Source organism: Cynocephalus volans, chromosome 12 (genome assembly GCF_027409185.1).
Source record: "Cynocephalus volans isolate mCynVol1 chromosome 12, mCynVol1.pri, whole genome shotgun sequence".
NCBI lineage: Eukaryota > Metazoa > Chordata > Mammalia > Dermoptera > Cynocephalidae > Cynocephalus > Cynocephalus volans.
In genome coordinates, this window is record NC_084471.1 from 22,358,837 (window position 1) to 22,374,048 (window position 15,212).

At 32.4% G+C, this 15,212-nt stretch overlaps 2 protein-coding genes across 3 annotated transcripts in view; one reads left to right on the forward strand and one right to left on the reverse strand.

Annotated features, from left to right (window-relative positions):
• The first annotated feature begins 3,541 nt into the window (after nt 1-3,541).
• On the forward strand, nt 3,542-12,912 carry SYCP3 (synaptonemal complex protein 3). Its single transcript, XM_063075305.1, has 8 exons — nt 3,542-3,707; nt 4,525-4,591; nt 4,907-4,941; nt 6,412-6,529; nt 7,374-7,473; nt 10,231-10,329; nt 12,627-12,731; nt 12,859-12,912. The coding sequence occupies exons 1-8, from the start codon at nt 3,575-3,577 to the stop codon at nt 12,910-12,912; spliced, it is 711 nt and encodes a 236-aa protein (XP_062931375.1). The 5' UTR covers nt 3,542-3,574.
• CHPT1 (choline phosphotransferase 1) overlaps nt 12,774-15,212 on the reverse strand; it is a 44,970-nt gene continuing 42,531 nt past the window's right edge. For both annotated transcript variants that reach the window (XR_010021341.1, XM_063075303.1), the window contains exon 9: nt 12,774-12,938. Coding sequence is in view for 1 of the 2 variants with exons in the window: in XM_063075303.1 (XP_062931373.1) it covers nt 12,894-12,938 (45 nt within the window). In the remaining variant the exon portion in view is untranslated. The remainder of the gene's footprint in view (nt 12,939-15,212) is intronic.

A 15,212-nucleotide genomic window follows, 5' to 3' on the forward strand; every position in this document is an offset into this window, starting at 1 on the left:
TGAAAGTTAATATGTACATTGTGATCGACTCAGATTTATCACACGAATGTAAGTTTGGTTTAAGATTAGAAAAACATAAATCTTATTTACCACATTAACAAATTAAATGAAAAAGCCTATGATCATTTCAATAGATATAGAAAAAGAATTTAATAAATTACAACACTCATTCATGATTTAAAACAAAACAAGCAAAGAAAGAAAGAAACAAAAGACTCAGCAGACTAAAATTAGAACATAAACTTTCAAAAAGGGCAACTACCAAAAAGCTACATATAGCATCATCACTGTTAGTAGAAACTTTAGAAGCATTCCCTTCAAAATGGGAAAGAAGACAAGGAAGTCCTGTATTGATGCTTTTATTTATCTTTGTACTTAAGATTCTAGCCAGTGCAATAACAAAAGAAAAAACACAAAAAACTAAGAATTGGAAAGGAAGAAACAAAAATGTCATTATTTACAGATGGTATGATGATAAAATTCCAGATTCTACAGTCAAATTATTAGAATGAAATTCTAGCAAAAGTCTGTATATAAGAATAAGATTAATATCAGAAATCAATTGCATTTTCATATACCAGCAATAATTAGAACAAAATAGCAACAAAATACAGTATAAACCATTCTTAAGTAAGTCTAATAAGATACTCTTATGTGCGTAATCTGCACAGAGATAAAATTTTAACTTTAATGAATAATATTAAAGTAAGTCCTAAATAAATGCAAAATATGCTATGTTCAAGAATTGGAAGACTCAGCTATGTCCAAATTGATCTGTAGTTTGGGATATTCCAATAAAAATCCAGCAAATTTTTCTTTTATTTAAAATGGATCTTGGAAAACTGATTCTAAAACTACTTGAGAAGCAAAAATTCAAGAATACATAGGATCCTTCTGAGGAAAAAATAAGGTGTGAATCTTGTTCTATTAGATACCAAAGCTTTAGTAAAGATGCAGTGATAAAAACTGTGGTTTTGGCACAGGGAGAGGCAAGCTGACCAGTGGAACAGCCTAAAGAAGCAGATTTAGGAACATATGGAAACTTAACATGACATAGCTGTTATAGGAAAACTGTACACTATACAATAAATGATGATGGGACAATTGGTTTCCAAAGTGGGGGGAAAAGTAATTGCATCCCTATCTGACATTAGGCACAAAAATCAATTCTAGATGAACTAAGACTTAAAAATGAAAATTAAAACCTCAAAACCTTTGTAGAAACTATAGGACAATATTTTTACAACTTCAGGGTAAAGATAAATTTCTTTGAAAAGACACAGAAAAACAATCATAAAGATTAATACCCGGTATATATAAAAAACTACAAATCAATAAGAAACCCATAACACCCAATTGAAAAATAATCAAGAAACCCAAATAGATATTCTAAGGAAAAGGAAGTGCAAATGTCCAATAAGCATTAAAAGAGCTTAATCTTATGAGTGACTGGGGAAATATAAGAGACTCCAAAGATAATATTTTACACTAGAATGGCAAAATTAAAAAATCTCCCTCTAGCAAGTGATGAATATAAGTAACAAAGGGAACTTATTCTGTTGGTGGGAGTATTAAATGGAAAACAATTTGGCGTTACTGAATATCTCCTAGCCTATGATCTAGCAACTTCACTTCTAGTTACTCTGTAAGCCCTTTAGCGCATATGCAAGAGATTAGAATATTTACAGAAGCATTGTTTTTATAGGCTCTAATCTGGAAAAAACACAGAAGTGTATGACAAGAAAATCAATGAGTAAATTACGGAATAGTGTCACAATGGGATGTTCTACAGCAGCAAAAATGGAAGAACTATGGCTCCGTGTAATATAGATTCTCTTAGTGACATAATGTTGAGTAAAAATGTGAGTGGCAGAATACTACATAGACTACGGTACGATTTCGTGTTGCCCAAACACAAATGAAACTAAGCCACGTTGTTTCAGAACACACACACATATATATGTAGTAACAACTTAGAAAATGGGAGGGGGTGAATGATTTACACAAATTCAGGATAATTTTTTTATACCTCTGAATGAGGAAGATGGGGAGGGAAGAGAATGGAAAAGACTTCCTGAGGAGATTCAGGTAATATTTGTAAAGTTCTACTTCACAAAATAGGTGATGTGTTCAGCATGTTTCATAATTTAGATATTCTTTTGCAGTTTTCAAAATTATAAAAATTTAAAATATGTTTAAAAAAGAAACTAAAGCACTGGGCCTTAAGTCTACTGGCGGCAGGCGTCAGCCGACAGAGAATTCTGGGTCAGGGATTTCGCGCGCAATCACCCGTGGGGGTGGAGAATCACCTTCCAGTGCACACGTGCACGCATGCGCGCCTGCGTGCGGCCAATCAGCGACGCGCCAGGCTGAGGCGAGACTGGTTTTCCTCCCGCACGAATACCAGTTACCTCAGAAGCTTCGGGGCAGCGAAGCGATACGTCAGGTGACTGGCAGCGTTGGACGAGCGGGGCCGGGGGCCCAACCTGCCAGGTGACGGTAACTGTGGTCCTAGGCCATGGGGTGTTTTTCTTCAGGCGTGAGCAGGGAAGGTTTGTCCAGCGCCTCAGTTCAGGCCAGAGGCTGCTCTTCACCGCTGAGCCAACTTTTCCCCATTGGTGTTACCCGGGGCTTCTGACAGGAAAGTGGAGGCAGGGAAAGTCACCAAGGGCAGGGCCTTGAGTGGGCAAGGAGCGGGTGGAAAGCAGGTGGGCTGGGCTAGGCCTGGACCTCCCTTCGTTAGGAGCTTGGAAGGTTTAGGGCGGGGTGTGTGGGTGGGGGGAGGGGGTTTCCTCTGTGGGGGTCTCTCCCCGCTGCCCGCCCCAAACCTGTCAGAAACGAACTAACTGAGGGCTCCTCGTTTTTCCTCAGTGTGTATGTTGTGGAAATCTTATATGGACGTTAATTTTCTGAGGCCCAGATTGCAGAATGTTTTTACTTTATATTTGTATTGCCCTGAACTTATTTTTGGAACGCTCCTGATCTGTCCTGCCACCAACCACTCTTGCACTTTGTGACTGAGATGCCCACTATAGTTGCCCAAATGTAGCCGTAATCTGGCAGAGACGGGACTAAAACTCAGGTCCTCCAGTCTCAGGGGCAATCTCTCCCTCACTGTACCCTTGGAGTCAGGGTAGACTTGACATTGTCTACTTCGTTAACTTTTGGTCCAATAAAATAAATGAGGAAACTGCTAAAAGTCTCTTTAACTAAGATTATCCTAGGGGAGGGGAGGGAAAGAGGGACGGGGGTTAACGACAAATTGGTTAACGCACACAAAGAATGATTAAGTATTATAATGATGAATAAGCTAACTGTACTGATAAGGCCATCGCGCACTGTACACAACTTGATGGTCAACTTTGTACCCCACAAATATGTACAATAAATTATTTTTTTAAAAAAATGCACTGTTTTTAAAGTGTACAATTCAGTGGCTTTTTAGGGAAAAAAAAAGATTAGCCTTATTTGATATCATATTTGATATTTAAAATTTTACCAATTTATTTAAATGATGCCTTTGGATTCAGGAGGGTTGAGAGATTTAATTTTTGAAGTCAGAAAACATCTAAGTATGGTGCCCTCTGGAAGAAAGCATTCCATGAAGTCTGGGAAGGCATCAATGGAGGATCAGGATGTAAGACCCTATAACTTTGAGAAAGAAGATAAGAAAAATCTGAGTGGTTCAGAGGAGGATGTTACTGAAGGTACAGTATAGCTAATGTTGGACAGTGATGGTATCCTACAGTTCATTTGTTTTGAACCCACTACATTTAAAACTATAACAAAATATTGTTTGTAAAACATTTTCATTTACAGTTATCTATCAGTATGAGAAGGGATTGGTTCCAGGACCCCCGCCTTGGATACCAAAATCCCAGGATGCTCAGGATTACCCCCTGACATAAAATGGTGGAGTATTTGTATATAACTTATGCACATCCTCCTGGATACTTTAAATCATGTCTAGATTACTTATAATACTTAAAAAAAATGTAAATGCTATGTAGATAGTTGTTATACTGTTTTTTTTATTTGTATTATTTTTTATTGTGGTATTGTTTTTTTATTTTTCTTGAATATTTTCATTCTGAGGTTGGCTGAATCTGTGGATGTGTAACCCACAGATGTGAAGGGCTGACTGATATGGAGGGCCCACTGTACTTTGTTTCACATTTGATCCTCATAACCCCGTATGGGTTATAGAAGCTTATGTAGCATCTCTTGCCTTTGCAGTCATTATTGCCAAAATGTCTGATAAATAGTACATGACTTACTATGACATTAACCCAGAAAAAAAGTTATTATGACATTAACCCTAAAAAAAGTTCCTATAAGAGGGTCCTGAATCCTGATTTAATTTCATCTAACCTGCAGAGAAAGTGTTGCATTTATATGTCTGCTCTAAAAACTTACTTTGGCAAAAAGCCTAAAAGCCCAAAATGAAGATATTTCTTCATTAAAATTTACCAAATTGGCATACTTAATTTTAAAATGTTTTTTTCTTTTTAATTGTCAATACAGGAAAGACTCCAGTAATTGATAAGCATTTGAAGAAAAGGCCTTCTGCAGGAATAGTTCAAGATGTGGGGTAATAATTTTTGCCTGTTGTACTTCAAGAAAAGTTTACTTTAGTTGCTTCTAACAAATATTGTATTCTTTTTTTTTTTTTTTTTTTTTTTTTGTCCTTTTCGTGACCGGCACTCGGCCAGTCCTATATAGGATCCGAACCCGCGGCGGGAGCGTCGCAGCGCTCCCAGCGCCGCACTCTACCAAGTGCGCCACGGGCTCGGCCCCCTAACAAATATTGTATGTAAAATACTTGGCATGTGATATTTCTTCCAAAACAAGCGTGATATTTTATGGATCCTTAATTTAAATTTTTTTAAATGTAATTTCTTCACAGGGGTGAAGTACAGAATATGCTGGAAAAACTTGGAGGTATGTTTTAGAAGACTTTTGTATTTAAAATTGTTTTAAATCATGTGACTTGTATAATAAGAAATGTTAATCAGTGGACTATAAGACTATTATTTAATGCCTTGCTCTCATATCTAGGATTTTGCCTAAGTATTTGTGTTTTATCTTCGTGGATTTCCTTACTTACCTTTTCTATGATAAGAGTGAGAATGGTGCTTGTATTTGATGCATGTGTGAATTTAATGGCTTAAAGAATTTTAGAAGAAAAACGGATGGGAAAAGTCTTTACCTTTCTTTGTATTCACAGACTGATACACACATGTATGTATATGTCTGTATTACATATAAATTTTTCATTTCCTTAATTAAGTTGTTTTCTGTGACTTTTCCTGTGTTCTTATCTTTAGGCAGGACAGTATAAACTGAGGCCTCTAAAATAACTCTTCATTGTTATTTTTACATTAATAAACTAAGTAGTTGAGAACTAAAGACAACTTTGCTAGTTAATAATTTATAATCAGGTCCAAAAATTCTTAAATTTTAAGTATGTTAAATATCAGTTACATGAGCTTTAGTAGGGGACATTACTCTCAAAAAAGAGTGAATATTTGGATTCCTCTATATGAATTATTAATACAGTCAAGTCTTTTTTAAAAAGCTTTTAAAAAGCTTTTCTCTTTCTGGTGGTGACAAAGTGCTTGTTTTATAATCTGTCTTGTAAATTTATTATTATAGATGATAGTGAAAGTATAAAATATTAATAATGTAGCTCCATGACAATTACTGAAGGATAACTATTTATGGTAGATGCATAACGTAAAGGCATATGTTTAGCAAACACATTATTTGCAGTATTAAGAATTTTATGAAATGCAGTAGTTATGGGCAATAATGTCCTATAAAAAGCTCTTTGAAAGTATTTAAATGTGTTGAATGAATTTATCTAAATTTAAGATATTAAATTAAGATTTCTGTATCCTTAGCCTTTGTATCTTTTAATGAAAAATATATTCAAAAGTATCATTGACTATTTTTTGTTTGATTTGAACTTTTTTATTCTTTTCATATTCTATTCTATTCATAAATATACAGAATATTTATGTATGTTTTATTTAATGAGTTCTAACAAAAATTCATCTAAATGTGTTCTTTCAATTTGAGATTTTATAAATTTAGAAAAATTTAGCCTTTAAGAGATTAGAGTCCATTCTTGAGACTTTCTTTTGATTTTTAGTTCTTTTTTATCATCCCTAAATTAAAAAATCATCTCTGGTTAGAAAAAACAGAATTAGGATACTAATGTCTGAAAATTTTCTGAGAAAAAAAAATTAGAAAATAATTCTGCTTTTTAAAATTATGCCTATTTTTAAATTTAATTTTAATTGTCTTTCTGATATTGTTGAACCAACTTTACCCATATTTACTTCAATAATGGGGACAAAATAATTCTCTTCAACATTAAATTTTACTTAATATCTGTTTTCAATATAGTTGACATTAACAAGGCTCTTTATGCCAAGAGAAAAAGACTGGAAATGTATACCAAGGCATCTCTCAAAACCAGTAACCAGAAAATTGGACATGTTTGGAAAACACAACAAGAGCAAAGGTAAGATTGTTGGTTTTTTTAGAGCCACAATATTGGTATCATTTCTTAGTATTCACTGGTGCAAATTACTTATGAAAAATACTGTCATCTTCTGTATTTATTGGGGTCTGTATTGAAAATATATTTGGCTTGGTTTTTCTCTTAGCAAGTAAGTTCTTTAGTCTCATAACCTCATTCCTTCATAGAATTGAAATATATTTCCTGGAAATCAATAAAGATTACTTTTTTCTCCTTTTAAATAACAATTGAGGGTTTTTTTAATTATAAAAGTAATTTTTTGTTCATTCTAGAAATACAGTAGTTGAATAAAAGGTAAATTTCATAGAAACCATTAGTCTTCTGCTAGTTAATTACATTCAGCAGTGGAGAAAAAGGTCAATCTTACATTGTAAATAATTTGTATATTTTAGCTTACTTGAGTTAACTATTCTTTTGTGCAATATCTTTGTTGTGCCAAAATGGGGGAAAAATTAAGTGAAATATTTCTATTCAGAAATCTTATATGATAAATGTAATAACCTCATTTAGTCTGTCATATCAGTATAAAAAATAAACTGCTTGGAGATAAGATGAATTTTTCTGGAAAATTCATATATACAGTAAAACTTACTTAGTTTTCAAGAGCTAAAGCATGTGAGAGGAATTTCCTGTTAACTTGTTAGGAAAAATACTTGTGGAATCAGCATAAGTCATAATTTTACTTCTTGGTTTCTTGTCAGAAGATTTAAGCTGCTATTATATTTCCTTCTTTTTTATTTGTTTAAATATGTCAACTCAATTTATCTGGAATGTTTTTCTTCATATTGGTATGAAATATGACACTATTCATTACTACATTTTACAGGCAGAAGCTTAATGAAGAATATTCTCAGCAGTTTCTGACTTTGTTTCAGCAGTGGGAAATGGATGTGCATAAAGCTGAGGAACAAGAAGAAAAACTAACTGTTGGTATCGTGATTGGCTTTATAACTAACCTGTTATAACCACATCTCAAGTAGGAATGGAGTAGCCTTTTCTTAGACCCATGGAACTAACCCAGGTTCCATTACCCATTGCTGGCTATATACAGTCCTGTTGAACTGTAAACACAGACGTATAGGCACATACTATACTCATAAAAGCCATTGGTCTTTCATATAGCACTTGCTTCATATAGTGATTGGGATTCTTGCGTTTCCAAGTGACAGAAATTTGTCAAAGTACAAAAGAAGGATTATTGGTTTATATAAAGTAAGTTGAGGGTAGTTTAGCTTTAGGCACAGCTGGATAGAGATATGGAAGGGTTGCTCATGTAGGGTCATCTCAGGTCTGTTACCAATTCCTAGTAGGCTCAATGTAGTAAGCAAGATAGCTTGCAATCCTAGACTTACTACAAGTTTAGTAACCTCAGTAGACCAAGACAATCTTTCTTAATAGCTCTGGCAGAAAATTCTCTGGAGGAATATCACTGATCTAGACTGTATTATTTGCCCATTCCTGAATCAATCATTGTACAGTTGGCCCTCCATATCTGAGGGTTCCACACTGTGGATTCAACCAACTCTTGATCAAAAATATTTGAAAGGAAATACAGCAATAAAAAATAATACTAATAAAAAACTATACAGCGTAACAACTATTTACGTAGGCTTTACATTGTATTAGGTGTTATAAGTAATCTAGAGATGATTTAAAGTATATGGAAGGATGTGCATAGGTTATATGCAAATATGACACCATTTTATATAAAGACTTGAATGTCCTTGGGTCTTTGGTATCTGTGGGAAGCCCTGGACCCAGTCTTCCCATGGATACCAAGGGATGACTGATTTACTCTTAATGGCTAGTCTTGTGTTACCTGCCATCCATATGGGAAGTGGAAGTCAGCCCCACTTGTATGTTGTCTAACTGCATTTAACTATCTTTTTATTTCATCCTTTCATTGTAATTACCAAACATTTCTTACCTAAGAGCTGAGGTAATGTTCTTATCAAATAATTTTGGGATCAGATAGTAAAAAACTCAGCTCAGTTCTGAAAATGTTAAATTTGAGATGCACATGAAACATCCAAGGAGATATGTTGACTAGACCACTGGTATGAGACTCTGGAGTTCAGGAGACAGAGATGGGCTGAAGATAGAAGTTTAGAATTCTCAGCATAAAAACAGTATTTAAGCACTGAAGACTGGATAAGATCACCAAGGGAGTGTTTATAAGTGTAATAAAGTAGTCTAGGAACAGAGCCCTAAAGTATTTCAATGTTTAGAATTCCAGGAGATGAGGAACTAGAAAAGGAGACTGAAAAAAGGGGTGTGACAGGTAGAAAGACCACTCTAGGCCAAGTGAAGAAAGCCTTTTAAGAAGGAAAGAGGATTAACTCTATAATATGCTGCTTATAGGACAAATGAGGTGGATTTGGACAGGAGGAGGTAGTTGTCCTGGACCAGAATGATTTCGGTGGAAAAGTGAGTGTGAAAGTCTGATTGAAATGAGAATAACAAAGAATAGGAGAGAAGGAAATGGGGGTTGTAGCCTGAGGAGAAAAGGAGTAGCGTTTTTTGTTTTTTTAAAGATTGGAGAAATAGCATGCTTGTATGTTGATAGGAATAATCTGGAAGGAAAATTTAAAGATAATGGAAAGGGGGGACAATTGCTGAATTCTTGAGAATGTACAGAGCATGTGAAAAAGTTAGCTTTAGCAAAGAACAAGGATAATTCATCCTTAGAAACAGGAGAGAAGGTATATAGATGTAGGTGGATGGTAGATACGGTGATGGAAGACTCAAAAGTTCTCTTTGGATTGCTTCTAATTATTAATGAAATAAGGTTATCAGATGGTGGAAAAGGTGTTGCCTCCAGGCAGAGTAGCCGGAGAGTTGGATTTTCCAGGGTTAGGGTTTAGCCAAGCGAGTGTGACAGAATAAGAAGGGGGTGTATATACAAAGGAGTAATAGTAATGATTAACCATAGAATTTAAGCCAGGAAGGAGGAAAGTGAGAACATAGGGGTAGGGATGATGGTGAAAAGTAGGTAGAATGAATGGATTTTAGATCCTGATAGATTATAGAATTGTAGTATGAAAGAGAGTAAGCTAGAACAGTAAGGAGATAGTAGTCAAATACTATCAGCTATATATGGAGAAACAATATTCATATATATAATGGTTAGAGGCTGGACTCTAGAAATATACTCTTCAGGATCAAATTCTGGTTTAAGCAATTGCTAGCTGTGAAACCATGGACAAATTATTTACATTTATACCTCAGTTTCCTCATTTATGAAAGGGGAATAATGAGTACCTATCTCATAGAAAGTTTGCCATTATTAATACTATGTAGAGGTTAGTTATTGGTAATGATAAAATCTAGAATATGAGTATGTAGTAAATTGGCTTAAGTTGGGTAGAGGACAAATTTATTGAAGAATAGGTCAAGGAACTGAAAGACCACAATTATTGGAAGGATTATCTCTGTGGATATTAAAATCACCAAGAATTAAGACATATGGAATATTGTTAAGATTTCCTACTCAGTGACTGGTAGTACTATTATATTCTTGCATATTAGTGGTGAACACAAATTATCTAAACTTAGTCATTACAGTTGTTAAAACAAATTAAAAGTATTGATTTTAAAACTATTCCTTTTAAGTTTAATGTAGATTTTTTTTGCTAATTTAAAAATTTTATTCAAATTGTTATTATAGTTTTTTATATTTGTAGAATATATTTCGCCAGCAACAAAAGATTTTTCAACAATATAGACTTGTTCAGAGCCAGAGACTGAAAACAATCAAACAATTGTATGAGCAGTTCGTAAAGGTCTGTTGTATATGGTAACACAATACATTTTTATAAAACATAATGTATTTATGGAAGTAGAAAATGACTTTTTTCTTTCAAAGTCTGTGGGAAAAACATTTTGCTTATACATTTAAACTTCTTAACTGCTTTCCATTTTGAATTCAGTGTTTCTGATTTAACTTAAGTGATAAATGTATCTTTAATTTAGGATTCTAAATTAGGCTCTAATGGTTTTGTGGGAATTATTCAAAACAGGAAATGATAAATTGGGAATTTTACCTAGAAATATACTTATTGTGCATAAAATCTGTAATTTATTAACACTTTAATCACAGTTCTCTGTTTAACTGAAAATAGAAAGTCTATATAATAATTTCTAAGTTGTCTCTTATTTGTCTTTGTATCTCCAGTGTTTGTTAAATAGAAAGTATTCAATTGAAATTATTGAATATTTCTTTTGTTTTCAAATGTATTATAGAAGCATTTTATGGTACATTTGCTTTTAAAATTATTACAGTGACCCAAAATGACTTTAAATGCCGACTTTAAGAGAGAGCCCAGACATGTAATAGGAAGCTGAGGATTAAAAATTTGTGGATTGATAATTATCTACTGACACACATATTAGCATGTGGTCTGTGACACTGACGTCTTGTTCATGCAGAAATATGCTTGCTTTTTTATTAACTATTCATAGGAGCTCAGTGGAATATTGCATATACTTTTTTTTTGATGGGGGGGGTTCTTTTAGATATTCTTATTCAAATGCATGTTAAAATATCACTCAGCCAGAGGAATTGGGATGTTCTGAGTAAACTACTAAAATAGTTTTAAAATAAATATTTTAAGGAACTTTAAAATAACGTATATGAACACAAAGTTATTTTTAAAAGTTAACAAATGGTTCTCGGGGAGCATTAGAAATCAGAGGAGCATTAAAAGTGTTTCCAACTACAGAACTTGGTTTGCTCTAATGCTCCCTGAAAACCATTTGTTAATTGGTGTGAAGGTCTGATAAAGTTCTAGAAAAGATTTCTTTTAAATGTTATCTCTAAGTGTTACCACTTAGAATAAGAACTGCAGTATAATCTTTGACTCCTCCACCTCCTTTATACTTCACATCCAGTTATTACTAGGCTCTGTAATTTTTACCTCTAATGATTCTTTCTTTTTAATTCCCACTTGCTACTGCCCTAGTTCAGGATCTCATCATTCTTTGCTTGTACTGTTAAAACTTTTAATTGATTTCTCTCTTCTCCAATCCATCCTTCATAGGTCTGAATATATCTCTTCTAAAATATATCTTTCTGAAATACAGCTCTTCCCTCCTGAAAACTGTCAGTAGCTTCTCATTCTAAATTTTTGGGTATTCAAGATCCTGTCATGACATATGACCTTCTTTTTAAGCTTTATTTACTACATTCGTCCAATACTTCCACCCCTCCACATAAAATTGCGTTCTGTGAACTCAGTATATACTTCCATGCTTTTGCTCTTCCCCTAGAATACTTTTTACTCTTTTTTAATTTGTTGAAATCTTATTCTTTTGTCAACTAAATTGGAATTAATCCCCATTTTCCAGTACATAGCCACAGCAAGTTGGGTTTCTATTTCTACTGTAAAGTTTTTGTGTGATTTTTGTTTATATGTTTCTTCTCACTGGAATAAGGGAACAGTCATGTGTTATTATTTTTTAATTTCTCCACAGCACTTAACATAGTACTTTTTACATAGTAGGCACTGGGATAACTATTTGTTGAATGGATAGTAAAGATTTAAAACGTAATTTTTGTTTTTCATAACTTGATGAAAGAGGTCATAATGTATATCATTTTATTCCTTCTAGTGAATTCATGTCACATTGATTATTAGTTGTAATAAGTAGATTATTACCTGATGTATGGAAAGCTTATTAGAAATTTTCAAAATTATGGTATTTATTGACATGGGACTTCCAGTCTTTTTCTTTTTTTTAATGCCATCTTGATCTTAACAGTTCATTAATCCATAGTTTGTTTGTTTTTTTTTTTTTTAATTTTATTTTGTCGATATACATTGTTTAATCCATAGTTTTGAGCAAAGGATACTACTGTTATACCTCCCGTAATAATACTTGATTCATGTCTGACATGTTTTATTCCTTGATAGTAGGTATTTTGGTCTTCATGTATTACTCAGAATATTTTTTATTTGGAATAAATAATAAGAATTATTTGAATATTAAAATGTTCTTATTTTTGAAAATTAATTGTACAGGTTTAGAACCTGAGATGAAAAGTGGTGGTTTGTAACTGAACTAGACTTTTGTGTTTTAGAGCATGGAGGATTTGGAGAAGAATCATGATACTCTACTTACTGATGCACAAAATGAACTTAAAAAAGAAATGGCTATGTTGCAAAAAAAAATTATGATGGAAACCGTGAGTTATTATATCTTAAATTGAAAAAAATAAGGATTAATATAAGCACTTAAGTATTTTATTTGCTGAAATATTTATAACACTTTAAAAATTAAACAAATGTTTAATATCTCGTTTCATGAAACAGCAGCAGCAAGAGATGGCAAGTGTTCGAAAGTCTCTTCAATCCATGTTATTCTGATGACTCTTTGAAGAAAGAACTTGAACCTAAATAATATAACAATTATAACATTAGCTAAGAGGCATGTAAATCATTAGAATGGTTTTGAAATTCTAGTTTACATTATAACATTTTTAATCATTAGCTTGTTTCATTGCTAGAACCTTCTTTCTGTTAACTTCCAAATAAAATCTAAACAGTTATGTGAACAGCAGCTATTTCAAATTTATGTATCAAGCTTTCAGCTCTTTAGTAGTAAGAGTGAATTTTTCTCTATAACACTGTCAATTAACATTCATCAATAAAGATGATTTAATTTAAGGCTTGGCTTCAGTGTATCTGTATCAGTCCCAAAATGTAAGAAATCACAAATATAGAAGATTACATTGTTCGTAAAGAAAAAAAACCACAAAATCTATTTTATCTGTACATTCTTTCCTATATACTTATTAAGTCACTGAGCCAATTCTAATGAAAATAAAAATTCCAAAGAAAATGTACTGATTTTTAAAATTTATTAAAAGGAATTTAAGTTTGTGTTTTGGAATAAATTAAACTGCTAAAATAATTAACACAAGTGAAAAAGATATGTAAATATATATAACTGATACATAAATATTACTTTTAAGACATGGATTTGTGAATATGTCATTTCCACGGAGATTTCAAAATGTCATTTAATTGGGCTTGGTTTGCAATTAAATGACACATGCTCTTTGCAGTGAGTAAGAGCATATCGTTAACATACCTAATTACTTACGGTTTAAGTACATCACATCTGTCTTTAAAGATAAATTACCTAGAATGTTTCTTCAATATTAATATTCAGAAAAAATATGGAAGTTTGATTTTACATTCATTTCCAAGCTTGAACAGTTAATTTTTATACCTTGTCTTTTGAAGTATGTATTTTTATGTATGAAAATAACACATGAAACACTTGATTTAATTGATATTAAATTGTTTCACATTTATTTGAAATAAGTCAGTAAAACTTACTATTTTTTGAGGTTTTTTTACTATTAATTTTTTTTACTATTACTAATTTTTTTACTATTATTTTTTACTGTTTTTTTAGTATTTTGCTGAAATTGCTTTCAATGAATCATTCAAAACAAAATATGCCCATTAGGAGGAGAGGAGCAATTTTCTCCTTAGATTCTAATTTTTACCTGTATAACCAACACTTATCTTAGTTTTAAGATTTCCAAGTTTTTAAAAACTAGTCCATACAGATTCTGTTTTTCCAACTATGATAACTTACACAGGAAGAAATCAGCCTCCATGAAGAGGACAGTTGAGCTTTCTAAATTGTTGAACTTACTTTGTAAATGATTTTCCCTTGAAACTAAAGTATACGTTGGAATATAAATCTTAAGTACTATTCAAACTCTAAGAAGATCCTTACTTGAGAAGTTTTACCAATAGTTACAGAGGCAAAATAAGTACTCCAGAGTGTTTTCTGTGTACTTAACTCACATAAATATATATTTTTTCTTTTTAAGGAATATCAACTTCCACTGTTTTTTTTCAATGTCTTTTTCTTGCTTAGGATAGATATAGCATATGTTCATTACTCCTTTATTTTTCTTATTATTTCATTATGTGGCATATGGTCTACAGAACTGTTGTATAAAATTAAGGAGAGTCAGATGGGAGTCTAAAAAATTGGATCCCCAGATATCTTTGTGAAGTTCTAGTATTTGTAATGAGCAATCTAAGTACATTTTGATATGGAATGATAAGAATCAGTACCTAATATGCTTAGTGGTTGAATAACTAATACTTATTTTATCCCTTTATCACCCAGATAAGTCAATGTGTACTTGAAGTAACTTTGGTTGATATTCTAAAGGGAAGATATTTTTACTGTGTTTATATGTTATTAATTTTCTTACATGTTAACTGTTCAGCTGTTTTATTTTTTATAAAAGTGAGCATTTAATGTCCACTTTTTGTGACAATGAAATTTTATCTCAGAACATCAAGGAACAAGTCACTCTCAATGTAAGGATTCTTATGTATGAACTGGTACAAGTTCCTTTTACTAAATGTGGCTTATAAAAAATTCCTGTAGCCCTTTTAAATTCTAGTTGGTGTACTAAAGCAAAAATTTCCTTTTTTACCATAATAATGAACATACCTCTTTTGAAAAATGGCTAGTATTAAAAAAAAATTACAGTATTAGCCATATGCTTATATAGTATTACGAGTTCACATTTCAATTTTTAGCAAACAAAGTAAGCATTACCACCAAAGTGGCTAAAATCCTTCAAGTTCTGAATTTTTATGTAATCCTTTGGCACTGAAAATGCAAAGTG

What these genes read in the sequence shown, in the direction of transcription:
- SYCP3 (XM_063075305.1), top strand. Translation starts at nt 3,575, where the DNA reads ATGGTGCCCTCTGGAAGAAAGCATTCCATGAAGTCTGGGAAGGCATCA. An exon ending in TATGCTGGAAAAACTTGGAG is followed by an intron (nt 4,942 to 6,411) that starts GTATGTTTTAGA and finishes TTTTCAATATAG; the next exon opens with TTGACATTAACAAGGCTCTT. An exon ending in TGTATGAGCAGTTCGTAAAG is followed by an intron (nt 10,330 to 12,626) that starts GTCTGTTGTATA and finishes TTTGTGTTTTAG; the next exon opens with AGCATGGAGGATTTGGAGAA.